At 40.4% G+C, this 27361-nt stretch overlaps 1 protein-coding gene across 1 annotated transcript in view; it reads right to left on the reverse strand.

Moving 5' to 3' along the window:
• The window catches only part of LOC124040692 (E3 ubiquitin-protein ligase rnf213-alpha-like), a 70828-nt gene that overhangs the window by 32848 nt on the left and 10619 nt on the right, over nt 1–27361 (reverse strand). The window contains 31 exon segments of the mRNA XM_046357767.1: nt 4322–4466; nt 4601–4650; nt 4860–4982; nt 5352–5473; nt 5593–5688; nt 5968–6098; nt 6191–9790; nt 10669–10824; nt 10916–11100; nt 11383–12673; nt 12852–13013; nt 13313–13450; nt 13804–14021; nt 14133–14292; nt 14642–15264; nt 18276–18353; nt 18356–18427; nt 18559–18732; nt 18894–19077; nt 19227–19349; nt 19794–19892; nt 20042–20176; nt 20781–20937; nt 21135–21190; nt 21412–21604; nt 21904–22104; nt 22197–22459; nt 23929–24221; nt 26313–26530; nt 26757–26921; nt 27148–27338. Of these exon segments, the coding sequence (XP_046213723.1) occupies nt 4322–4466; nt 4601–4650; nt 4860–4982; nt 5352–5473; nt 5593–5688; nt 5968–6098; nt 6191–9790; nt 10669–10824; nt 10916–11100; nt 11383–12673; nt 12852–13013; nt 13313–13450; nt 13804–14021; nt 14133–14292; nt 14642–15264; nt 18276–18353; nt 18356–18427; nt 18559–18732; nt 18894–19077; nt 19227–19349; nt 19794–19892; nt 20042–20176; nt 20781–20937; nt 21135–21190; nt 21412–21604; nt 21904–22104; nt 22197–22459; nt 23929–24221; nt 26313–26530; nt 26757–26921; nt 27148–27338 (9802 nt within the window).

Genomic DNA, 27361 nt, shown 5'->3' on the forward strand with positions numbered 1-27361 from the left:
TTCTAGAACGGACAGTTGTAAAATATACATCCAGACTGTACTTGCTCCAAAGTTACAGAAAGCTAAACAACCACCACACAAACCAAAATAGGATACATTATAAACACAGGTCCAACAAGGAAAAACTCAGCTAGTTAGGTACTTTTTTTGGAGCATCTGATGACCAAACATGATGAGTGATGAACATTTATTTATCTCGTCCCTACTCTTGCGTAATGCAAGTGGTGCTATGCTGTCAAATCCTCCCATGTTTCTAGTTTAGTGGCACTATGCTGTCAAATACTCCCACGTTTCTAGTTTAGTGGTGCTATGCTGTCAAATCCTCCCATGTTTCTAGTTTAGTGGTGCTGTGCTGTCAAATCCTCCCTCATGTTTCTAGTTTAGTGGTGCTATGCTGTCAAATCCTCCCATGTTTCTAGTTTAGTGGTGCTATGCTGTCAAATCCTCCCATGTTTCTAGTTTAGTGGTGCTATGCTGTCAAATCCTCCCATGTTTCTAGTTTAGTGGTGCTATGCTGTCAAATCCTCCCATGTTTCTAGTTTAGTTTAGTGATGCTATGCTGTCAAATCCTCCCATGTTTCTAGTTTAGTTTAGTGGTGCTATGCTGTCAAATCCTCCCATGTTTCTAGTTTAGTGGTGCTATGCTGCTCATGTTTCTAGTTTAGTGGTGCTATGCTGTCAAATCCTCTCATGTTTCTAGTTTAGTGGTGCTATGCTGTCAAATCCTCTCATGTTTCTAGTTTAGTGGTGCTATGCTGTCAAATCCTCCCATGTTTCTAGTTTAGTGGTGCTATGCTGTCAAATCCTCCCATGTTTCTAGTTTAGTGGTGCTATGCTGTCAAATCCTCCCATGTTTCTAGTTTAGTGGTGCTATGCTGTCAAATCCTCCCATGTTTCTAGTTTAGTGGTGCTATGCTGTCAAATCCTCCCATGTTTCTAGTTTAGTGGTGCTATGCTGTCAAATCCTCCCATGTTTCTAGTTTAGTTTAGTGGTGCTATGCTGTCAAAGTGGTGCTATGCTGTCTCTCCCATGTTTCTAGTTTAGTGGTGCTATGCTGTCAAATCCTCTCATGTTTCTAGTTTAGTGGTGCTATGCTGTCAAATCCTCTCATATGTTTCTAGTTTAGTGGTGCTATGCTGTCAAATCCTCTCATGTTTCTAGTTTAGTGGTGCTATGCTGTCAAATCCTCTCATGTTTCTAGTTTAGTGGTGCTATGCTGTCAAATCCTCTCATGTTTCTAGTTTAGTTTAATGGTGCTATGTTGTCAAATCCTCCCATATGTTTCTAGTTTAGTTTAGTGGTGCTATGCTGTCAAATCCTCCCATGTTTCTAGTTTAGTGGTGCTATGCTGTCAAATCCTCCCATGTTTCTAGTTTAGTGGTGCTATGCTGTCAAATCCTCCCTCATGTTTCTAGTTTAGTGGTGCTATGCTGTCAAATCCTCTCATGTTTCTAGTTTAGTTTAGTGGTGCTATGCTGTCAAATCCTCCCATGTTTCTAGTTTAGTGGTGCTATGCTGTCAAATCCTCCCATGTTTCTAGTTTAGTGGTGCTATGCTGTCAAATCCTCATGTTTCTAGTTTAGTTTAGTGGTGCTATGCTGTCAAATCCTCTCATGTTTCTAGTTTAGTTTAGTGGTGCTATGCTGTCAAATCCTCCCATGTTTCTAGTTTAGTGGTGCTATGCTGTCAAATCCTCCCATGTTTCTAGTTTAGTGGTGCTATGCTGTCAAATCCTCTCATGTTTCTAGTTTAGTGGTGCTGTGCTGTCAAATCCTCTCATGTTTTTAGTTTAGTGGTGCTGTGCTGTCAAATCCTCTCATGTTTCTAGTTTAGTGGTGCTTTGCTGTCAAATCCTCCCACATGTTTCTAGTTTAGTTTAGTGGTGCTATGCTGTCAAATCCTCCCACATGTTTCTAGTTTAGTTAAGTGGTGCTATGCTGTCAAATCCTCCCACATGTTTCTAGTTTAGTTTAGTGGTGCTATGCTGTCAAATCCTCCCATGTTTCATGTTTCTGTAGTTTCATGTTTCTAGTTTAGTGGCACTATGCTGTCAAATCCTGTCATGTTTCTAGTTTAGTTTAGTGGTGCTATGCTGTCAAATCCTCCCACATTTTTCTAGTTTAGTTTAGTGGTGCTATGCTGTCAAATCCTCCCATGTTTCTAGTTTAGTGGTGCTATGCTGTCAAATCCTCCCACGTTTCTAGTTTAGTGGTGCTATGCTGTCAAATCCTCCCATGTTTCTAGTTTAGTGGTGCTATGCTGTCAAATCCTCCCATGTTTCTAGTTTAGTGGTGCTATGCTGTCAAATCCTCCCATGTTTCTAGTTTAGTGGTGCTATGCTGTCAAATCCTCCCAATGCTGTCAAATCCTCCCATGTTTCTAGTTTAGTTTAGTGGTGCTATGCTGTCAAATCCTCTAGTTTGACCAGCTGTTTTCAGATATTTATATTTTTTTATTTACAGGTTCAACAAATGATTTTGCTAGGTTCTGGCCTAGTGTTTGATATGTAATGCAATCTCCTTGTAAAGAACAGTGTCAAGTGTCCAGACAAGAAGGCAAACATTCCAGCCATAATCAGATCGTTATGGATGTATCCAAATGAATGTCAACAGAAAACAGCTTAAATAAACGCAAACGCAGCTACTTCGCTGTTATTCTGGCTGCAGAGTTCCTAACTGTGTTAGCCGTAGCTATTTGGCTAGTTAGCAAAAAAAAAGGATAAGAACGTTGCCAGTGAAAATATAGAAGAAACGCACATAGAACCATCAATATCAAACTAATCGAACAAACGACTGGGTCGCGTCGCTAAGCAACCAAAAGATGAGAAAGTACTCATTTGTTTTTATAAACATTTAAATATAAACTTTTTTTTGTTCTACCATTAAATGTGTGCTTTAATACTATTTTCTTTGGCAACTGTGGTATTAGCGGGATAAACGCTTCCCTTATGTGCATTACATTGGAAAAACTAACTCCGCAAGAGGACTCGGCTCTGCCTTGTGCCGCTGCCTCGTCCATTATTTCCAAGGTAATGTACAGAACGTTGGCGTTTATCCCTTACACATAATACAACATTCTATAGTAAGAACTACACGATCGAGGGATACTACAGTGTGTAGTGTACTGTTAGCAAGTACTGTAATATTTTATAGTGAACTGTAGTATTTTGTTTTCAAGTGAGAAGGTTCTAGGTCTTGTCTTTAACCACTGCAACTACAGTAACACACTGGAAATATTGTGGTTCCGTGACCTTTCATGTCCTCGTTATCACTGAAATTACGGTAAAACACTGGAAATATTGTTGGTTAGTAACCTTTCAGGTCCTTGTTATCACTATATCCTTCCTGTTTGGCCCTGTCCGGGGGTGTCCTCGGATGGGGCCACAGTGTCTCCTGACCCCTCCTGTCTCAGCCTCCAGTATTTATGCTGCAGTAGTTTATGTGTCGGGGGGCTAGGGTCAGTTTGTTTATCTGGAGTACTTCTCCTGTCCTATTCGGTGTCCTGTGTAAATCTAATCTAACTCGGAGGACCTGAGCCCTAGAACCATGCCCCAGGACTACCTGACATGATGACTCCTTGCTGTCCCCAGTCCACCTGGCCATGCTGCTGCTCCAGTTTCAACTGGCCTGGGCCCTAGGACCATGTCCCAGGACTACCTGACATGAGGACTCCTTGCTGTCCCCAGTCCACCTGGCCATGCTCCTGCTCCAGTTTCAACTGTTCTGCCTTACTATTATTCAACCATGCTGGTCATTTATGAACATTTGAACATCTTGGCCACGTTCTGTTATAATCTCCACCTGGCACAGCCAGAAGAGGACTGGCCACCCCACATATGCTCTCTCTAATTCTCTCTTTCTTTCTCTCTCTCGGAGGACCTGAGCCCTAGGACCGTGCCCCAGGACTACCTGACATGATGGCTCCTTGCTGTCCCCAGTCCATCTGACTGTGCTGCTGCTCCAGTTTCAACTGTTCTGCCTTATTATTATTTGACCATGCTGGTCATTTATGAACATTTGAACATCTTGGTCATGTTCTGTTATAATCTCTACCCGGCACAGCCAGAAGAGGACTGGCCACCCCACATAGCCCGGTTCCTCTCTAGGTTTCTTCCTAGGTTTTGGCCTTTCTAGGGAGTTTTTCCTAGCCACCGTGCTTTTACACCTGCATTGTTTGCTGTTTGGGGTTTTAGGCTGGGTTTTCTGTACAGCACTTTGAGATATCAGCTGATGTACGAAGGGCTATATAAATAAATTTGATTTGATTTGATTTGATCACTGAAACTACAGTAACACACTGGAAATATTGAGGGTCAGTAACCTTTCAGGTCCTCGCTATCGTCCAGAAGTGTCAGCAGGATCTCAACCCTCCTGGTGCTGAGAGCTCCACTGTCCTCCTGATCTCTGAGCATGCTCACTGCACTCTGCACACAGCTTCGCATCAGATCTGTGGCATCAAACTCAGCCTAAAAACAACAACATGCTCACATGAATAACACACCCTGACCTTGTTAGGTTTACAGAAACCAGAAGCACATGCATATTATAATTAAGAACTGCAACACAAACTTGTATACAAAGTGTAGTATCCAATACTTACAGAGTGCTCTACCCCATGTGCCCCGATGTATGTGTCATCTGTTTGCATTGCTGGAACAAGAAAGAAAACTATGAAAAAACTAATTATCTAGGATTATTTACAGTCAATTCCCAACTATGACATTTGTGCTACTGTGCATAATAACAGTTGGTAAAGCATGGCACTTGCAATGAAAGGGTCATGGGTTCTCTTCCCACTGGGGCTGCCCATATTTAAGTAATTTGGGATATTTATAATTTATAATACAAGTAAAATGTACCCTCGGACGGCTCTTCAATTTTCTCAAAAAGTTGGCTGATGGGTAGCTTTCTCAAGGACTGGACGTCTGATACAAACTCCTTGGATTTTCTAAGGTCGTCAATGTGAACTGATTTCCAGGGTCCTTTGAGAAGAAAAAGAGGATGGAAATTGCATACCGGTAAATATTAAAGAGAAACCGGCATACTGCTCTTGCTAGTATTGCTGTTCTTTATTAAACTTTACGCATCGGCCTCCAGGCCTTTGTCAAAGCTTGATAAAGAACAGTGACGCTAGCAAGAGCTGTATGCAGCTCTATTTTTTCTTTCACGTTATTCAATTGTTATCATGCACCTACAAAAAAGAAAGATCGCTCACATGTGAAAGTGCCTTTTTTTTGCATTTTGAATTCCCCTAAATATTGAAAGCATTTCAGAACAGATAATTTCTTTGGTGGGATGCTAGATCATACTATTAAATAAAGCCTGTTGTATAGCTTTTAACACAAACTCACCTCCATGAAATCCAACATAGGAGGTTCCACCTTTAATTCGGGGCAGTTTGGTAACAAAGTAAACAAACACCCTTCCATGGTCACCTTCCTTTGATTTGTTTATTTCATTTATGGATGAATATCTGAGGAGATTCAAAGATCAAACATTTAAATGGAAAAAAAATACAACAAGTGTCACCTAATACTTCAGTTTAGTTCTCTCCAGTAGTTGTGATGACAAATCTAAATGACAATCACTCACTTGGCAGATGCCAGAATGTTCATGCTCTGGGAGTCCTCATCATAGTCTGTTTGGATGATGAGGACTTTGTCGGCAGATGTGGAGTCAAGAAATTGCCTAGAGAGAACACAGTTATGTTCCTAATCCTGTACCATTTTTATGAATGATCTACAAGGTTACACACACAACTGATACAATTAGGGTTGCAAAATTCTGGTAACTTTCCCAGAATTCACAGGTTTTCCAGAAATCCTGATTGGAATACGCCTGGAATCAGAATGGAATAAGCAGGAAATCCAGGAATCTTCCAACCTGGAATTCTGGAAAACATTTTGGAAAGTAATTGGAATTATGCAACCCTATATACTGAGCTTCTCTTCAAACTTTTAAGCAGACCTGATTTCTTTGAGGAAGGAATGCTCTGTGTCAAACTGTTGCAGCGAGAGAAGCTTGACGTTGCCAAGCTCTGTGATGTTCTGCAGCTGATGGATATCTGCTGCTGTCAATAGCCGGGAAAATGTTGTGACCTTCAAAAGGAGCAAAAAACGATTTATGAGCAATATAAGATGCATTCTATTCAAAAGGTATATTCTTAAAAAAATAGATTCAAGTGACTTACCTCTGTAAAGTGGTAATGCAACCATTCCTCCTCTTGTGTGTGAGAGGCAATGAAGTCTGCCAGGGATTGATGATTCTGCTCCTCAAAATAGATTTGAGTCAGTGACTCGGTCTCATCAGCAGATAATTTAGTCCCGTCAAGTCGAATGACAGAATCTGGAGTTGCACAGTTCAGCATGATAAGCTTGGCTTCATCCAGGACTCTCCTCTGAGTGTCAGATTCGTCAGACTCAGTTTTCATTTTCTCAGTCACTTGCAGGACCACAGAGGAGCATGTGTCTGAGTGATAGCCAATGAAGACATCATGTGGCTTGTAGCGGTCTGTCTTGGACTGCTGACTTTTCAACGAGACAAAGCGTTTGACCCATTCCTTTAGTTGTTCGACAATCTCCGTCTGGTCCTTCTTGAGAACAGTGTTGATGTCCAGGTAGTGCTTTTCCAGACGGTTTATCAGAGGAATTGGGAACTGCTTGTAGACCACCTCTTTCTCTTCAATGACAATTAGCCGGAAGTCTTTGTGAACTCTGCACTTCACACGATGGGTTCCCAATCCAAGATCGACATACTTCTGGCCCCCAAGTGAAACATAGTACTGGTTGAGAGCATCGTAGAGACTTTCGTACAGATTCTGAAGATTCAGAAGCACAACAGTCTGGCCAGTTTCCATGCAGATCTTCACTCGGTTGATATTCCTGCAGATCTGAGTGTACTCTTGATCCTTTGGGAAGCTGGAACCAAAGATGATCTCTGGATGGTTGTGGTCTGAGAAAAATGTCTGCTGGAGAATCTGGAGGGCTGCATAGTTTTTGGTGAGGACAAGGAGATATCGGCACTCCTCATCTTGGTAAATGGAAACAATGTTTTGTTTCACCAGATCAATAGTGCTGATGCCATCCAAATCAGGTTGAATTAATTGGCTGGGCAGCTCTTTGGTGAATATATGCACTGCGTCCACATCATCCCTTCCACTGAAGTTCCTTAGGACTGCTTCAATGATTTTACCTGTACTGGGGCTCTGCTTAGAGGCCTTGGTGATGGCGAACATCATCTTCACCAGACTATAATAATCTCGTAGACCGAAAAACCCTTTGCCTTTCTTGCAAGTCGTCATATATGCATGGGAGAAAGGTGTGAAGAGGTGCTTAACCTTCTCCAGAATCATCTTGTCAGATGAGCATATGCCTTTCGCACTCTCAAGTAGCTCATTTTGGTCTGGGTCACCACGGGACACAAAGAGGCCTCTGTTCATCTTGGCAGGGTCCAAGGCCCAATTGGAGATGCCAATGAATCCAACTCTCTTATGAGGCAGTGGCTCGTCATCAATGCAGCCTTCCTCCAGTAAGGGGTGCAGTGTTTTCAGAGGCATTTTTGGAGAGTCCTCTGCCAATCCGATCTCATCTAGCACAACAACAGAGATGTACTCCTCCAAATTCTTGCTCTCTTGGAAGCGGGCACATTGTCTGAATGTGTTGATGATTCCCTCTGGCGTGGAATGAGGGCTGCACTGGAAGGACACCAGGTGAACCTGTTTCAGCCTTTTGTACAGTTCAGAATGTGCAGCTTGGCCCTGCATGGCATCTGCAACCAGAGTTTTAGACAGAGATTTGGAGCTCCCAGGCTTGCCAACCAAAAACAGGGGGATTCGTAACTCGATACAAATCACCATCATGAAGACATTCTCTTTCAAAGCCTTGTTTCTTGCTATTGTCTCTCCCATTGGGACACCGCTTAGGAGAAGGTCCTGCATGACTGAGATTTCCTGCTTCATCTGCTTTGGGGTGACTTGGGGAAGGAATTTGCAGATTGTGGTCTGGTATTCACCTTTTTTTTCTAGACAGGCTTGATAACATACACCAACAGCCATCAACAGTGACCAAACAACTGGATCACTGGCAGGTGAGTGTAGTTGGTCACTCCTGCTCCTTTCCTCCTGGGGTTGTTTCTGGAGGAATGCTTTTAACTCATTCTGAAACAGTGAGTGGTTGTTGTAGAACCACACAAACACTTGCATGCAGCGCTCCACATCCCTGAGACTGACAAAGCTGCATTCGTCTTTCCTCTCTCTCATAAATCCCTGCGATGACGATAGCACATCAGTGATCATCCTGATGGATTCTCTGTTGATTGAATTTGTTTCCACAACTCTCTGTACAATCTGCTGGATGTACATTTTCTCTGTGTGATCACCGAGTTGCCCAAAGTCCCACACCAGAGGGATCATGCTCGGGGGCAACACTTGGACCCTATACACCAGCTGACGAAGAGGGATTGACCCAAGTCTTTCTTCAGTCTCTTCAGCTCGGACCCTGTACCCTAAACCAGCTGCCTCCAGCCTCTTGATCATGTCATCTGTGTGTTTCCTGTAAGGATTGCACGCAGCAATGATTTGCAGGCCAGTTTGGGAGCTGAGTTGTTGTCCTTGCACAGTGTTGTCACATAGGATCTCCTTAATGCTGCTTATTGCTTCAGTGGTATTAGCTTCATCGAAGAAAAGAACAGAATCAAAATCGTGTTTCTTTTTATTGGCAACAGCAATCTTCTCTGCCTCCCGCACCTTGTTGTAGATCATGTCAGATGTAGTTCCACCGTGAACTTTGACGAGTTTCATGTTCTCCGTGGGCGCCCCACTCCTTCTCAACTCGCATAGGAACTTGATGAGCCGTGTCTTCCCACAGCCAGTCTCCCCCATTATGATGACTGGAATGCCACACCTGAACCTCATGTGAATGGCCATCATCTTAAGTATGTTGTCGGTGGTGAGCTCATACGTTTCATCAGGGTCTGTTGGCCACTTGTTCCCCAGCACACTACATAGACGCTCAATCTTATCCGCTCGAGAAAGTTGGTCAAAGTCGATGTTAAAGGGAACTCTTTGATGTCGGAGGCCATTGTACAGGTTTTTGGTCATAATGTTTCTCTTGATTACCGCATTTGTTGACGGATTGATGGCGTCAACCCCATTTTGCTCGTTCAGCCGTAGGTGAAATCCAATGAAGGTCATGGACACATGGTCATCATTGAAGAAGATGTATGGATGCGGTTCTGATTCCCATCTCTTCCTGATGAGGAACGGGGCTAGATCTCTTTCGTCAAGTCCAGTGTCCATCGGCTGCCTCCCATGGCTCTGGTCAGCGATGCAGAGAGACGGAGTGGCAAAGTCCTTGGCCATCAAGATCATGAAGTCAACCACAAAGTTTCTGAATCCCCTAAGAGTGTCTCCAACAAACTCAAAGTTGCAGAAATCTGATGTCTCACAGTCTAGCAACTGAAGATTGAGAAATCCAGCAAAGTTCTTCAACTCTGCCCAGGATGGATCCATTATACCACAGTAGATGAAGAGCATTTGAAGACACTCTGCATGAGTTCCTTCAACTCTTTGGTAGTTGAAGCTGTCGAGATTTTCACCCCTATGGAACCGTGTTAGATACTGGTATGGTCTTTGAAAGGTCTCGCTCCTGAAACAGTGGTCATCCATGAGTGGGTCCTCAGTGTCCAGTACTGGATCATCTCCAATTCTCGCTTCCAACCCCATAACCTCTTTTGGTGGACGGCAGAAGACCTTAGGAAAGACCTCAAAGAGAGGAAAGTGTCCCTTTGGATCCTAAACAGACAAATACATGTCATATTAAGTATTTTGACTAACACTACCTCCATGACTAAAATGGGTTGTCTAACAGAAAAAAATATTTAAAGATATATTTATTAAATATTGTTGTATTTTGTTCATTAGTCCACTGTTGATATGATCCCAAAAAAGTGTGCATGTCAACAAGATAAAAGCATTTTCTGGACAAAGCAAAAAGTGTGATGATGAAAAATGAATCATATGAAGCTAAACGCAATGCGAACCGTAAATCACTGTAGTCTAGTAAACAAAGTCAAATCTTGGGTTGCTGACTCCACCCCACGGTTTCAAGGTAAAGAAAAGGGCATGTTTTTTTTCATGTGAAAAGGTCTATCCCCTTTAATAATATATATATACACATACATGTATGTATGTATGTATGTATGTATGTATGTATGTATGTATGTATGTATGTATGTATGTATGTATGTATGTATGTATGTATGTATGTATGTATGTATGTATGTATGTATGTGTGTGTGTGTGTGTGTGTGTGTGTGTGTGTGTGTGTGTGTGTGTGTGTGTGTGTGTGTGTGTGTGTGTGTGTGTGTGTGTGTGTGTGTGTGTGTGTGTGTGTGTGTGTGTGTGTGTGTGTGTGTGTGTATATTTATCCTAGTAAGGAATGTAGTAAAGAAACCTTTTCCTGCTCATAGTTGGTTAAAATGACATGATGCACACTAGATGATGTCATCAGTGTTTTCAGATAATGACATCGGATAACACTGATCTTCCTCTTATCTTTTTAACACGCTAACACGCTAATTGAACACGCTAGCAGCTAGCCACCGGTCTGGGCTATTTAACGGTATACTCGTTTCACGCGACATGACCAAAAAAAAAAGATTGACACTTACAGATCTTGAAGCATGTCTGAGCGGATCATTGGTGGATTGTAGTGTCTCAATCACATACAAGTGCTTGTTGCTGCATTTCCACATCAGTCCGTCGGAATCCGACAGGTAACGCAGGAAGAACAGTTTGAATAGAAATTCATGCAGGCCTTTCTGTACCTGGAGCACATCAAAAGCACGCATGTAAAATATCCTGTCACAGAAAAACATCAACTATTTTCAATATCTTATTAATACTAGGAATATTTACCGAGGATGTGACATCAAAATGAAAGACTTTGTGTTCCTTGCTCTCTGGCGTTTCAAACAAGGACTGAAGAATGATATTCTCATTGACCTTGGGCTCAATTAAGCGAATGCATTTACGGAATGTGGTTCCCATTGTCACAGTCCCCTCCAGTTTTTCATACAACCTCTGTATGTACAGAGATTTTCCTACAAATAAATAACACATTTGATTCAGCTCTACAAAGTCCTAGGTCAAATGTATGGGCTTTGAATCATTTCTACTTAAATAACTCATATGTGTTGGAGAGTATAAACTATTAGTATTTCTGAAACTCAAGACTTGCAACTGAAATTAAAAACGCACGTAAAAAAAACAAAAAACATTCATAATATTAAATATAGCTTACATTGGAAGGTTACATTTGAAACCTCATGTTTGGCTCTGTGGGACTATACGAAGTGAAACACATTCCGTATGGTGTGACTTACCAACTCCAGCCCTCTGGGAAGACACAATCCCAACAAAGTGTCGACCTTTGAACACAGATGCCGCACTGGTCTGGTGTGAGGGGACAGTGTAATGCCTGGACAGGTATCTCTGAATCCTCTCAAGAGACTCCTGTGGCACCATGTTCCGTTTGAACTGATTGAAGGCAGTGGGGATGTAGGTGTGCTCCCTTTCTGCGCTGCAGATGATCACCAGCCTGTAGTTGCTCCTGGAACATGAACTCAGTTTCTGAAATAACTTCTCCACTGCGTAGCACACCTCATAGCTCAGCTGGTCTGCGAAGAGCAGGGTATAGATCTTCTCACCCAAGTAGCCTGGTGTGAGACATCGCCGGAAGAAAAGTTCCACTTGCTCATAGGATGTCGCAGGGGTACACAGGAGGACTTCATCATAGGTGGGCAGCTGCTCATAGTCACTGGTCATATACAAGCAGATGCTTGAAGTCAAGATTTCATCTTGTGGGCAGATTATGAGATTAGGTTGACAATTGAAGAGGCCTTTTGGGAGCTTTCTCCGGACTGTATTCTCACTTGGTTCTAAAAGCATGGGTTCTTCATCATCTTCTTCCTGGTTCTCTTTGTTGGCCAACATCTCTAGCAATCTACCAAAGCTTCTGGTGTCTAAGGAGTCCTGGAGAATGCTCCTCATATCTTTCATGTAAGCATCCCAGACCAGATCCAGTTTTCGTAAACCAACAGCCTGATCCAGAAGGCTCTGCAGAACATCAATGGCGCATTTGTCCTCATCAGCAAAAGAAGAATCAAAGTCTTCCAAGTCATTATGAAGGTCAATGAATGTCTGAAATCTGGGGTCTTCATCTTGCTCAGTTTCTGTCACGTTGTTCTGAAAAGTCATCCATGTCTCCCACACATCTGACACGGAGCAGTCAGGTTTGATGAAAGAGAGCATCATCAACACCTTTTCATCCAACTTAGTGTTCAAATTCTTCTCTGTCAAAACATTACAAAGGTAGACTATCTGCTCTGCGGTGTAATAGTTGAGGTAATAGTGCTGAGATCTCTGTTTGTTCATGAATCTGTTCCAGTCGTCCAAACACACCTCCATCTTCCTGCACAGGTCTGTAAGATGGTCCATTGCATTGCCCTCCACCATTATGTTTTGTAGAATGTTGCCAAGGTTGAATTCCATTACGATACCAGTATCACTTTGAGTATTACAGTGAATCTTGGCCTCCCAACACCTAAAAAGTGGATTCCCAGCAGCATAAAGATCTACAAAGGCTACAGCTAGCCTCTGGACACTGTCAAAAACCTGAGAAGATAAAGCAAGTTATTGTTTAAAACTTCAGTTTCTGTACATAAAATAATATATTACAAATAAAATATATGATCTCAGGTAAGTTCATTTAAAGATCCTGTGATAGCATGATATTTTCAGTCATTATTATTTCAGGTGTGGTGATGATCCTCAAGGTCCCCAATCACATTACCTCAGTAAAGTGATCCACCTCAATCTGGCTTGGTTCCCCCTTTCCAGACATCAGCATTAGCTTGTTCTGCAGATCTCTCAGGTCTTCTAAGGAGTAGTTGCGCATCTGATCTTCCTCCTGGTGCTCTGGGATCTGCAGCTTCAGAGCAGTGTCTAAACACAGCTATTGAAGAAAACAACCATGGGCAAGATCCAATATAAGAAGCATCAATCTACTTAGCGGGTATTCAGGAAAGAGCTTACAGATACTTGTTAAACAATAGCAGAATGAAATTGAAAACCTTGTACGAGTACAAACATAGACAGCAGTGCTGAGCGATTAGTGCCTTCTGAGGTCGGTAATCGCTCAACACTACTAGACAGTAACTCCTTAATAACGAAGATAAATCTTCCAACATACAAATAAACAAATCTTTCAATTGTTAATAAACACAGTAACCTTCCTAATTTGATTGAACATACCTTCTTCTGGTTTTGTGCACTGATAATGTAGATGCCTCTTGTGTTGATGGATGTGGCCAATGATAGAGAAGAGAGTTCCACAGAGCCATGGCTGTCCTTCACCGTTTTCAGCCACTCCAAATGACGTGCAGTGTCCCGCTGCAATCAGGAGGAAACAATTGTGAATATGGTTTTTAAGCATTATTCCTGTAGCTCAGTCTGTAGAGCATGGCTCTTGCAATAACAGGATTTGTGGGTTTGATTCCCGTGGTCCACCCGTAAGTTAAAAAAAATGAATGGACGCACGACTGAGTCGCTTTGGATAAAAGCTATCTGCTAAATATATTACATTACATATTATATCATGTCAGTAAATGGTGCTCTGCAAAAAAAACACAATTCTGAAAATGTGGTGCTGAAGAGCCATTATTTACAATGTTGAAATACAGGCCTCAGTCCTTCAGGTTTGACAAGCTTTTCCCCAGAATGTTAAATATATCATAACATCTAACCAGCTTATTTGGTATGTTGCTGTCATTTCCAAGCGCCTTCCACAGTTTTGTCAAAGCCTCCTTGAAGACATGAAAGTCGGCATCTGGTGGAAGCCCATAGAGCATGGAGGAATAACCAAGAACAGCATCGTGGAAACAGGCTACACGGTCCACATCCAAGTCGTTCTCTCCGGCGGAGATGGAGGCCAGGTCAACAAACACTTTCAGCTCGTTGATATCTGCAACAGCAAAGAAAAACTGTTTTAAGTTCGTTATGGGAACCGAACCCTGACTAGTTGGCTACTACTGGTGCTGCTCTTTTTCTGCCTTGCCTTCTGGTATGACCTCACCTTCAAGAGCTTCTTTCACCCATTTGACAAAGTTTATCCTCAGTCCGAGCTCTCGAAGACACAGTCTGCGAGGTTCTGTGATGTCCTCAAGATCCTTCTTGATCTCCAGCAAATTGTCATCAATGCGATTCAGACTCTCTTCCTTGAAGTCCTCAGTGTTCTGGAAACATCATAATAATTTATATGAATAGACTATAGCAATGCTACACTCTTAGAAAACATGCTTCCAAAATGGTTCTTCACTGTCCCCATAGGAGAACCATTTTTGGGTTCCAGGTAGAACCCTTTTGGGGTTCCAGGTAGAACCCTCTGTGGAAAGGGTTCTACATTAAACCCAAAAGGGTTCTGTAAACGGTTATCATATGGGAAAAGCCAAATAACCTTTTAAGGTTCTAGATAGCACCTTTTTTTTCTAAGAGTGTAGAAGTTAATATATTGAACCAAGATCACTTTTTGTGATTTTTGTAATTGTAATTTTTGTAATTGTAATTGTAATTTTTCCAACTCACCATATCTAGCAGTGTCTGTAGTACTTTGAAGTCCCCTTGAGGACAGATAGTCTCTCTGACATCCATAATGACCTTGGCCGATTCCAATGCTAGATGAAGGTCATGGTATTGTTGGATTTGCTGGACTCTGCTCTTGATCCATCTTCCATCATCAGCTGAGTTGATCCTGCACATTATCTTCAGATCTTTTTCCATGTCTTTGTACTTGTCTTTGTAGGCTTCAAAGATACTATCCACCTCCTCCAATGATATCGTACCAGATCTCAAACTCTCATAGATGCTCCTGTAATTATCGTTGCAACTCTGGAATATTTCGCTGTGGATCAGATCGAGAGTGTACACTTCTGTCTCCCTCTCAGGCTTTGGTTCTGTCTCATCTGTGTCAAGTTGGTTTTGTGAAAGCTCTTTGGCTTGTTTCTCCCAACACATAGTGAAAATGTAGCTGTCCCTGATAGCACTTAGGCTAGATGCCATCTGCCTGGTGTCATCACACAGGTTGAAGTATGTGACCACCCCAGTTACATTAGAGGAGTCATGGTCAAGTCTGTGAACTTCCATGAAATCATCCAGCGTCATCTGATCTATGTTCTCGTGGATTTTGCGCTGCAGCTCTCTCACATCAACTGTGGATTAATATGGCATTTATTGAGAACCTTAACCGTGAGTGTTATGTCAAGTCATAAGGGCTACAATTTCCTCAAGCAAAGAAATGCACGCAATGAACAAAATAACTATAACAATCCAAAAATTCATGGTGAGTTGTGCATTCTATAACTGAATCACACAGTTTTCTTAAACTGTGGTTAAATATAATCGTCTCCTTCTCAGGGAAATAATTAGCACATATCGGTCACTGGCGTAGCACACAGCCCCCACAAGGCAGGGGGGGCCACGAGCTTTGGGGGGCCCCGGAGGTCCCCCAGATAGCATATGAACACGTCATAAGTCATGACATTAAAATATATATATATATATTACAAGAAATAAGCTTTTAAATTTGCATAATTTTCTCAGCCTCATGGCAAAATGTGTAGATTGGCAGGAAATTAGCTCAAGGATTCTTGAAAGTAGGGTCAATCCTTATTTTTATTGTTGAAAAAAAAATACTTTGTTGCATTATTTGAGCTTTACATCTTGGGGAAATTATATATTATTATAAGTTATACAAGGGAAAATATTTATTTTGGGGAATTTTCAAAATACTTTCAATATTATTTGTTACATTTCCATGTCAGCTCTATACCTGGAAATGCCCTGATCCGAAGCAAAGGATCCCAATTTCAAACTCTCTAAAAACAGTGTTTGAAATAAAATAAAAAACAGCTGCAGGGGGGCCCAGAGTGAAAAAGTTTGGGAACCCCTGGTGTAAAGAATCATTATACCAACTAAACCTCTTTGAGATATCTTCTCCATAACCAAAAATATTATATTTTCATCTGTTTGAAGCTGGTGTACAAAACCAGAAGTAAAACACGCAAAAACTAAAGTTAAGAATGGGAAGCATAGAAATAGCGTACATAGAACAGATCCACCGCTTCTAAAAAGTTGCTGCATGGTCAATCCGACATCTGTGTTGACCGTGCAGCATTTACGGTTATGTCCTCTGTATAAAGTCAGGGCATTCATACTTCTTGCGCTTTGCTGAGCAGCGCAGAGCGGTTGTGAAAGAATCCCTCCGTATTGTTACAACATTTTAGAGGCGCACACGGCGATGCAATTTGGCCTCTGCGTGCCTCCGGAGGCTTTTTTAAATAGATTTTTACTGTGAATGAAAAAGAAAAATGTAATATTTGTCAACTCCATGAAACATTAACTCAGTCAGATTTTGGTCTAACTTCAACTCGGTGCTGAAAAATCTGATAGAATGGTTATGTTTTCATTGGGTATTTAAAGATCTGATAGAATGGTTATGTTTTCATTGGGTATTTAAAGATCTGATAGAATGGTTATGTTTTCATTGGGTATTTAAAGATCTGATAGAATGGTTATGTTTTCATTGGGTATTTAAAGATCTGATAGAATGGTTATGTTTTCATTGGGTATTTAAAGATCTGATAGAATGGTTGTTTTCATTGGGTATTTAAAGATCTGATAGAATGGTTGTTTTCATTGGGTATTTAAAGATCTGATAGAATGGTTATGTTTTCATTGGGTATTTAAAGATCTGATAGAATGGTTATGTTTTCATTGGGTATTTAAAGATCTGATAGAATGGTTGTGTTTTCATTGGGTATTTAAAGATCTGATAGAATGGTTGTGTTTTCATTGGGTATTTAAAGATCTGATAGAATGGTTATGTTTTCATTGGGTATTTAAAGATCTGATAGAATGGTTGTGTTTTCATTGGGTATTTAAAGATCTGATAGAATTTGGGTCATTGGGTATTTAAAGATCTGATAGAATGTTTGTGTTTTCATTGGGTATTTAAAGATCTGATAGAATGGTTATGTTTTCATTGGGTATTTAAAGATCTGATAGAATGGTTATGTTTTCATTGGGTATTTAAAGATCTGATAGAATGGTTTTTCCATATTTTACAAATATTTGTATTGAACTTTTGTTTTTAGAGGCAAGAATATGTAGGTTTAGAGCATCTGTTGTCAACTCCCCTAAAGATAGATTTCTTTGTCAATATTCTGAAAAATAAATCATTGTAATCACTGTTCTGCAACATATGCGGAAACAATTGAAGTATTTGCTGTGCTAGACGTAAGGGGAAATGTTTGCTTTATGTTCTAAAAAATGTTTTAAACATGACAAAATGCTAACAAAATGAGCCCTGGAGCATTATATAGTGCTATAAAACAAAACAAAAATACGTTTGGAGATTTGTATAAAAAAATATTATAATCTAATGTTAGAATTAAACAATCAAGGCCGTTAAAAGCTTGCTGGACAATAATTGTAAAAATGTAATGCCTGACAGTTGACATAAATCCAGTTGCATTTTATGAAAATCAATATACAGTATATAAATTGGTTGTTCCTTTACATGGTGTATTAGTTGATACTTTGGTCTAGCAAATATATTTTTCAAATGTTGTTCATATTAAGACAAATATTTGTGGAAAAAAGTTGAGTTTTACTTGTTTTTCAAGAATCCCTGAGCTCTAAAACAGCAACATTGTCTCTCAGCCTTTTGGCAAAATTTGTAAAATAGCATAAGATTAATTTTTCTCTGGTGGATATTCCTGCAGTCAGCATGCCAATTGCATGCTCCCTCAAAACTTGAGACATCTGTGGCATTATGTTGTGTGACAAAACTGCACATTTTAGAGTGGCCTTTTATTGTCCCCAGCACAAGGTGCACCTGTGTAATGATCATGCTGTTTAATCAGCTTCTTAATATGCTACACCTGTCAGGTGGATGGATTATTTGGCAAAGGAGAAATGCTCACTAACAGGGATGTAAACAAATTAGTCCACAACATTTGAGAGAAAGCTTTTTGTGCGTATGGAACATTTCTGGGATCTTTTATTTCAGCTCATGACACATGGGACCAACACTTTACATGTTGCATGCTCAGACCTTGTGATATGCCACTGTTGTTTTGCATGAGGAAATTGTTGCAAATACTTAAACAAATATCATAAGCTCTTAAGAAATATATAGAGTTGAAAACATTGAACTCACTTCTGAGATGTTCCTGGAGTTTGTCGCAAAACATGAGAAGGCCTTCAACCATCTTCTTGTCATTGACGATAGCCTCCATTCCTCCTCTCTCCATCTCAGTAATCGTTTCATGGCGTCCCTGTCCTGACAACGACCGTCATCACACAGGTCATCTGTTTTTGGAAAAATACTGATGTCAACACACATCCTACAGTTTGAGATGTTCTTTTTCCATCTGGAGTGAAACAATATTAACTATGTATATATATTTGTTTTATTGTTGACTATTTCTCAGAACAATCACCTATCTTCAGCAACTGAGTGAATTCTGCTTTTCTTTCAAGGATTTGATTGAGAGTCTGGATCTGTATTTTCCCGTTGATGAAATTCTTTGCGACAGAACAGAACGCAGAGCTTGCCACTCCCATCCGCTCTTTAGCTTCATCAGTCAACCGGTTAATCAACACTCCATTTGCACCTGAAAGTAGACAAAAGTGTCAATTGTGGGTAGAAACAAAATGAGGGGGGGAATATGATCTTACTCAAACACAAGGCTCTGAATGCAATAAAGGCAGGTATGTGTTCTTTTCTTTTTTGTACATGTTGCAATGCAATGCAATGCATGTATACTATATGCACCTTGTACTTGGAAGATGCTTATGGCCATAGGCCAGCTGAGAAGGTGCTTCATCACCAACTCCTCGCCCTCGACGTACTGTCCATCTCCATTTTTGGGCCAGGACTTCAGGACTATCACAGACATCAGCTTCTCAAACTTGCTGATGTCATGTTTCTTCAACAGCTCACGAAGATTAGATTTGTCCTGATAATGACAAGTGGTAAGACACAATCCAACATTGAAACCATTCCAACTTTTAAAATAGGATGAAGCATTTACTGTCATACATACGCACTTCAAATACATTTTATCATTCGAGGTACATACAGTATCATAAAAAAATGTAATCTTGCCTGGCAAATGGCGGTGACTGCCTCCAAGGCACATTTCTCCAGAGAGTTACACAAATAGGGACTTGTCTTGCCCACTTCCTCGATCTTGTCACAGTAGATTTGAATCTGATGCATGGGCTTCTCCTGAAGGACACACACACGATCAACAGTTTTTACTTTCACAGTAGTACAAATGGCTATTTTTTTTGTTAGATGGGCAATCCGGAAATCAAAAACTGCAAAGCGGTCACTCACCCCGCCACGTGTTTTGATAAACAGCTGAGGTTATGGGGCTAGAGAAATGTAACCACTTTAAATTTCATAGACAGAGCTATGAATGCAAGGACCATCAATGAGATCAAAATGATAGTTTTAACTATGTTGTGAATCTATACAATTATCTTGTTTACAAACAAGCTTTTTGTTTCTGATGGGGAATGACAGTTCAACTAAGCATATGATTAGACATTGATTCTTTTAAAAGTAAAAAAATATATATACCAATTCCAGATTGCCCCGTTAAATGTATTATATGTTTTACAGTGAATTTAAATATATTTTACAATTGATTTAAAGCATAATAAATACCTTTTTTAGTTTTCCTTCAAAATCATTCAAGAAAGTACTTCTCCATAGTTCAGTGAATTCTTCATTCCCAAAATTGACTGAGATCAACTTTTTCCAGACCTAGAGAAAATAATCTCTCTGAATGTGAAACAATCACTATACACATCAAAATGCTATGCAAATGTACAATTATTTTGACCGATTCTTTTGATAAGGATTTAAAACTGCACAGTTATCATTGCTTTGACTTTAAGTCTTAACATTCCTACCTTCATTTCAGGCTCATTCTTTGAGGTAAAATAGGACCCATGGTTAACCGATTTGCTTGGGAATGCTTTTCGCCGCCAGTCCCTCATTGTTTGAAGTGTCTCCTCCAGAACTTCGTTTTCCTTACTTTTCACAGACTGGGAACCAAGCCATTGATCATATTGAGATTATTATTATTAATAATATTATACTATAATGATCATATTATAATTATGAAGAATAACACTCGTATTTTTATCTGATTCCTCATTTAAAATGTGTTTGCATTCAAATTACTTTTACTAAGAATTGTGCTCAAATATAAAGCAATACAAAAATATTAGAAAATGAACATGTTGAGAAGTACTGAAATATCTCCCATTATGGCATTTGACTTAGTCTGTCAGAACTATTACGTTGCATGGAATTGAACAGCAAAAAGACATTCACAACCGCCATGTGTAAATATTGCATCACCCATCTCATATGTATATTCTGTATTCTATACTATGTCACTGTATCTTAGTCCAATGCTGCTCTGATTATTGTATATATATATTCTTAATCCATTCCTTACTTAGATTTACGTGTATTTTCAGGTATACGTTGTGAAACTGTTAAGATATTACTGCACCGTCGGGAGCTATTAGCACAAGCATTTAGCTACACCCGCAATAACATCTGCTAAACACGTGTATGTGACCAATACAATTTGATTTGATATTCAGAAAGCAAAATACTTTCCATTCACATAGGGCGTACCTGTGGTTGGGAGTTTCCGGAAGTTTCTGCAATCAGACTGACCAGATGCAGGCAGTCCAGTGGAAGCTCACAGCAGTCTGAATCAGCAGTAGCTTTACAGATTGTCCCCAGAACACTCACAGCTGTTTTCAAGCAACATTCTCCATATCTGTTATCACTGATAACAACAACAACAACAACAACAAATAGCTTGTGAGGGTCAAGGAACACTACAGGATGTTCTGTAACTGCATGAAGCTCAAATGATTTATAATACAATATTTTAAAGGAATGTCACTTTTAATTGTTGGATATTTTCTCTAGATATAATATAAAATAAATATAAATATATAAAATTAAATATAATTTCTTTACCTGAAGTGTTGTCCAGTAATTTCAATAAGATATGACAAAATCGCTTTCACTGGTTGCTAGAAAAATGACATATCGTTGTTTAGTACAGTATGTCGCCACTATTGTACACTATTGGACATTGTACTACCTTGATATGATTACATGCTGCAATTCTCAATCAAAGCAGACTATGAACTCACAAAGTTATGGACTGCATCCAGAATTCAATCTCAGTCCATAACATCATAATTTTTGCCTCACTGTTGCAAGAAATAACATTTCAACCAAGGACACATACCCCATAGGTGTAGTAAGACGTTACAGACTTGAGACTGAACTGGAGTTGCTGAAGAGTGTCCAAGACACCCACATGGATGGCCGATATAAAGCTCATCAAGTCTTCCAACTGTAGCAGGCACATCCAGGAGGGCACAAGGAGATGATCCACCTCCACCAGGTGTTTGTGTTCTGTCATGACCTTCATCAGGCCCCTGGATTCACGGTCAAGAGTCTCATTAAGATATTAAACATGACCTTCATCAGGCCCCTGGATTCACAGTCAAGAGTCTCATTAAGATATTAAACATGACCTTCATCAGGCCCCTGGATTCACAGTCAAGAGTCTCATTAAGATAATAAACATGACCAATAAAATATTCTACAGTGGGAAGGAAATGGTTTTCTGATACAAGTTTGAAATGCAGCTTATCAAAAAAACTGTTGTAGTTTTAAGTTTAATTTAAACTCCAGCTTTGGAACCAATCTCAGTCGACATTTCACAGATTCATACCTTGTGTCTCTGTAGGAGTCTTTTATTTTGATCCCTTTAAGCCCTGCCCAGGTGGTAAACGGTGGGTCCATGGTGGGTGGAACGGGCTCAAAGGGCTTGCTGTCCCCTCGAAGCAGATGCAGGAGAGGGATGACCAAGATCCAGCTCACAACACGCCCCTCTCTTGCAACGTTGCATAGCGACTTAACTTCCTCTGCAACACTAGATGTATACAAATAACCACATATTAGCTTGACATTCATAATAACCTCTGGATTTCAAGGTTAACTGACTAAAAGACAATGAACATATACCTAATATGCTTGGGTAGGCCTTGGGTGAAGTCTGTCCAGTAAGCAAGGAAATCATCTCTTGGCTTTTTTGGCAGGCAGAGCAGCTGACAAAGATGAGAGAGTTGACTTCCGTTGTTCTCTTTTAATCGGTACTTGTTGTACACAATCAGGATAATAATTCCTGCTTTCAGTGGGTCTGAGAGGAAAACCTCATGCTTTTCCCTGCCCTTTTGGGACTGAGGATCTAGGTTCTCCTCCATGAAGTCTTCCATGAGTTTTCTCACCTGAGGGAATAAGTGGAAATAGAAATCCCTCAACATATTACTTCGCAGTTGAAAAATAATTACTTTCTATGGCCTCACATTTTTTTTTGTAAGACAGACTTACATGTTACAACGGGAAAACAATTTTGTGTTTGTGTGTGCGTACGCATGTTTCACAACTATAGATTTAAAGTCCTGGGAGGTTTCATTAATTCAATTACATCTACAATGCCTATAGAAAGTCTACTAGCCCCCCCCCCTTCCGGTTACTAGTCCAACGCTCTATGCTCTACACTGAACAAAAATGTAAAGTGTTGGTCCCATTTTTCATGAGCTGAAATAAATGATCCCGGAAATATTCCATATGCTCAAAAATCTTGTTTATCAACCCCCCCCCTAAAAAAATGGCACAAATTTGTTTACATCTCTGTTAGTGAGCATTTCTCCTTTGCCAAGATTATCCATCCACCTGACAGGTGTGGCATATCAAGAAGCTGATTAAACATCATGACCATTACACAGGTGCACCTTGTGCTGGGGACAATAAAAGGCCACTATAAAATGTGCAGTTGTCACAACACAATGTCACAGAACAACGCCACAGATGTCTTAAGTTTTGGGAGCATACAATTGGCATGCTGACTCCAGGAATGTCCACCAGAGTGGAGTTCATGTTGATGTTGCACAAACTGCCAGAAACGGTCTCAGGGAAGCGCATCTGCATACTCTCAGTTACTCTTGACGTAACTGCAGTTTGGTTTCATAACAGACTTCAGTGGACAAATGCTGCCCTTCAATGGCCACGCTGGAGAAGTGTGATCTTCACGGGATGAATCCCGATTTCAACGGTTTGCTGTTGTGAACAGAGTGACCCCTGGTGGCGGTGGGGTTATGTTAAGGGCAGGCATAAGCAACGGGCAACGAACACAATTGCATTTTATCGATGGCCATTTCGATGCAGAGATACCGCCATCGCCTTATGTTTCAGCATGATAATGCACGGCCCCATGTCGCAAGGATCTACCCAATTTCTGGAAGCTGAAAATGTCCCCGTTCTTCCATGGCCTGCGTACTCACCAGACATGTCGATCCAGAGCATCGGAAAAATGCTCAAAGAGTGACATGTACAACAGCGTGCTCCAGTTCCCGCCAATATCCAGCAACTTTGCACAGCCATTGAAGGGGAGTGGGACAACATTCCACAGGCCACAATCAACAGCCTGATCAACTCTATGCGAAGGAGATGTCACGCTGCACGAGGCAGATAGGGCTCACACCAGATACTGTGTAGTTAAATTAATATGTAAATTGTTATTTTCACTTTGACATTATCAAGTGTTTTGTGTAGATCAATAAAAAAAATACAATTCAATCTATTTCAATCCCACTTTGTAACGCAACAAAATGTGAAAAAAGTTCAGGGAGTATAGACTTTCTATAAGCACTATACATGCAATGCAGCATTCTATCGATGTCCAATTTAAATATACCTGTTCTTCTCCAAACAATAATTGCCATGGTGTCTTTCCACCGTCATAGACACAGGGATAGCTGTATGTGGAGAAGAATTGCTGGAGCTGGGAAAAGAAACTCCTCACATTCACTTCAGTCCAGGTTCTCAGAAGATCAAAGATGCCTTCCAACATCACCTTTCCAGCCAGCTGTCTTCCCTTTACTAAGTTGCTATTGATGTTATCCCACCACTGAAACAAGTTTGTAACACGTGACAAAACGTCTTGTTTTGGTTCTGGATATATGACATCGTCATACTGGTGCCATTCCCCTTAAGAGAAAGAATATCACAGTTTTGTTAAAATACACTCCAAATTATTTTATTTGGACACTAGCTAAATTTAATTTCATTTCATTTGGTTCTATATTCCAGCATTTTGGATATGAGGCCAAATGTTTTATATATGACCCGACAGTACAGAATGTCACCTTTATTTATTTACCAGTACCAGTCAAAAGATTGGACACACCTACTAATTCAAGGGTTTTTCTTTATTTTTTACTATTTTCTACATTGTAGAATAATAGTGAAGACATCAAAACTATGAAATAACACATATATATCATGTTGTAACCAAAAAAGTTAACAAATCAAAATATATTGTAGATTCTTCAAAATAGCCACACTTTGCCTTGATGACAGCTTTGCACAACCAGCTTCATGAGGAATACTTTTCCAACAGCCTTGAAGGAGTTCCCACATATGCTGAGCACTTGTTGGCTGCTTTCCTTCACTCTGCTGTTGAACTCACCCCAAATCATCTCAATTGGGTTGAGGTTGGGTCATTGTGGAGGCCAGGTCATTTGATGCAGCACTCCATCACTCTCCTTCTTGGTCAAATAGCCTTTACACAGCCTGGAGGTGTGTTGTGTCATTGTCCTGTTGAAAAACAAATGATAATCCCACTAAGCACAAACCAGATGGGATGGCGTATCGCTGCAGAATGCTGTGGTAGCCATGCTGGTTAAAAGTGTGCCTTGAATTGTAAATAAATCACAGTGTCACCAACAAAGCACTCCACTCCACACTTCCTACCCATGCTTCACGGGTGGGAACCACACGTGTTGGAAACAAAAATCTCACATTTGGACTCATCAGACCAAAGGACAGATTTCCACCGATCTAATGTCCATTGCTCGTGTTTCTTGGCCCAAGAAAGTATCTTCCTATTGGTGTCCTCTAGTAGTGGTTTCATTGTAGCAAATCGACCATAAAGGCCTGATTCAAGCAGTCTCCTCTGAACAGTTGATGTTGAGGTGTGTCTGTTACTTGAACTCTGTGAAGTATTTATTTGGGCTGCAATCTGAGGTGCAGTTCCTGTGGCAGGCCTCATGAGAGCGACTGCACATTAATTCTCCGGATTGACTGACATTCATGTCATAAAAAAATGATGGAGGGTCGTTTCTCTTTGATCCAGAGTGGCGCAGCGTTCTAAGGCACTGCATCTCAGTGCTAGAGGCGTCACTAACGACCCTGGTTCAATTCCAGGCTGTATCACAACCGGCCGTGATTGGGAGTCCCATAGGGCGGCGTACAATTGTCCCAGCGTCGTCCGGGTTAGGCCATCATTGTAAATAAGAATTTGTTCTTAACTGACTTGCCTAGTTAAATAAAGGTTCAATTAAAAAACTATTGAGCTGTTCTTGCCATAATATGGACTTGGTATTTTACCAAATAGGACGATCTTCTGTGTACCAACCCTACCTTTTCTCAACAACAGATTTGCTCAAACGCATTAAGGAAGAAAGAAATACCACAAATGAACTTTTAACAAGGCACAACTGTTAATTGAAATGCATTCCAGGTGACTACCTCATGAAGCTGGTTGAGAGAATGCCAAGTGTGCAAAGCTGTCATCAAGGCAAAGTGTGGCTATTTGAACACTTTTTTGGTTACTACATGATCCCATATGTGTTATTTCATAGTTTTGATGTATTCACTATTATTCTACAATGTAGAAAATAACAGATTTAGCAATTTTCTAACAAATTTCATGCAATTCTACTCATTTTGCCACTAAATCAATTTGACCATGATAGATGGCCGCTAAACTAACTTAGCAAGACATTTGTTTTAGCTGACATTGGCTAATTGACTGACTATCAGTGACTGGCATAAGAGAAAAACTGCTGATACACAACCACATTTCAAAATTGCACCTTGTGTATTCTACTATTTTCACTTGCATCAGTAAATTGAGACCCCGACTGAATTCCCCCCCAAATAAGTTTAGGATATATATCCAAGGGACTTCAAAAGGGGCCGCAGGCCGGCAGTTGCCCACCCCTGGTCTAACCTCATCTCAACAAAAATGTGTTGGAATTGCAAGTGCAGTATTTGGAATTAGACACTCAACTGTACCTTCATGTGTCAAAAGATCTTGATTGATGGACAGGCACCTGTTGACAATATAGCTGGAGTTTGTCTGGTAGATGTGCTCATATGTACCGTGATCATAGTGCTTCCCATTCCACTTACTATAAACAAAATATTTATAGGGTATGGAACGAATATCAAACTTATTCCAGTTGGGAATCACCACTTGTCCTTCAACAAGGAATCCATCTTTCCCCAAAGCACTGTGTAAACAACAGAAAATATGTTCATGAGTGGTGAATAAACCTCATGCTGAAGTCAGTTGAATAAAGACAATGGACAACTAGTCTAAACACCCATGTTGATTTTGTAAATGCAGTAATCAGTTGAATATATTTCAGTAATACATTGAGTACATCCTTGATTATATAATTGTTCACACACTTGATTTAAGTCCACAAGTCAATTATTTTCATTAAAAGACCTTACCAGACGATAAACATTTCCACAACATTTATGTCCCAAGATCCAAAAAGACTTCCAGATCTTAAGAATATCCGGTCAGTTGAGTTCAGTTTGAAGTCTTTGGAAATGACAGCATGGAAATAGATGGTGAGGTCATCACTCCTAGGGACCTGTTGTGTTCTTGGTGGCCTTTTTGGAAGAAAAGTAACAAGAGAAAATGTTTCATTTTATTTCCAATATATAACTGACTCAAAATTCTTTCAATTTACATGATCTACTTTTTCTGCTGTTAAATGTTATAATATTCTTGCACCAAAAAAAATACTGGTCCAGGATAGTTACACTAGTCCCTCCCCTGTGACAGGAAACATACATTCAAACATAAGACGGACCTGATTCACTATACTGAACTTACAGCTGAGGAGGCAGTGGCTGATGTTGGAAGCAGTCTTCATTACGTTGGTTCGGAGGCAGATCTTTCCCTGCAACTGTAGCGTCAATAGTAGATGACTTGGATGCATCTCCACCACCCGTATTACTCAGCTTCGCTGGTTCCTTGTTTGGCTTGGAAGTCTCTTGCCTTGATTCTTGAGGCTTGTCACCAGCCTAATTATTAAGTTCAAGAATGT

The sequence above is a fragment of the Oncorhynchus gorbuscha genome, linkage group LG08, assembly GCF_021184085.1.
Source record: "Oncorhynchus gorbuscha isolate QuinsamMale2020 ecotype Even-year linkage group LG08, OgorEven_v1.0, whole genome shotgun sequence".
Taxonomy (NCBI): Eukaryota; Metazoa; Chordata; class Actinopteri; order Salmoniformes; family Salmonidae; genus Oncorhynchus; species Oncorhynchus gorbuscha.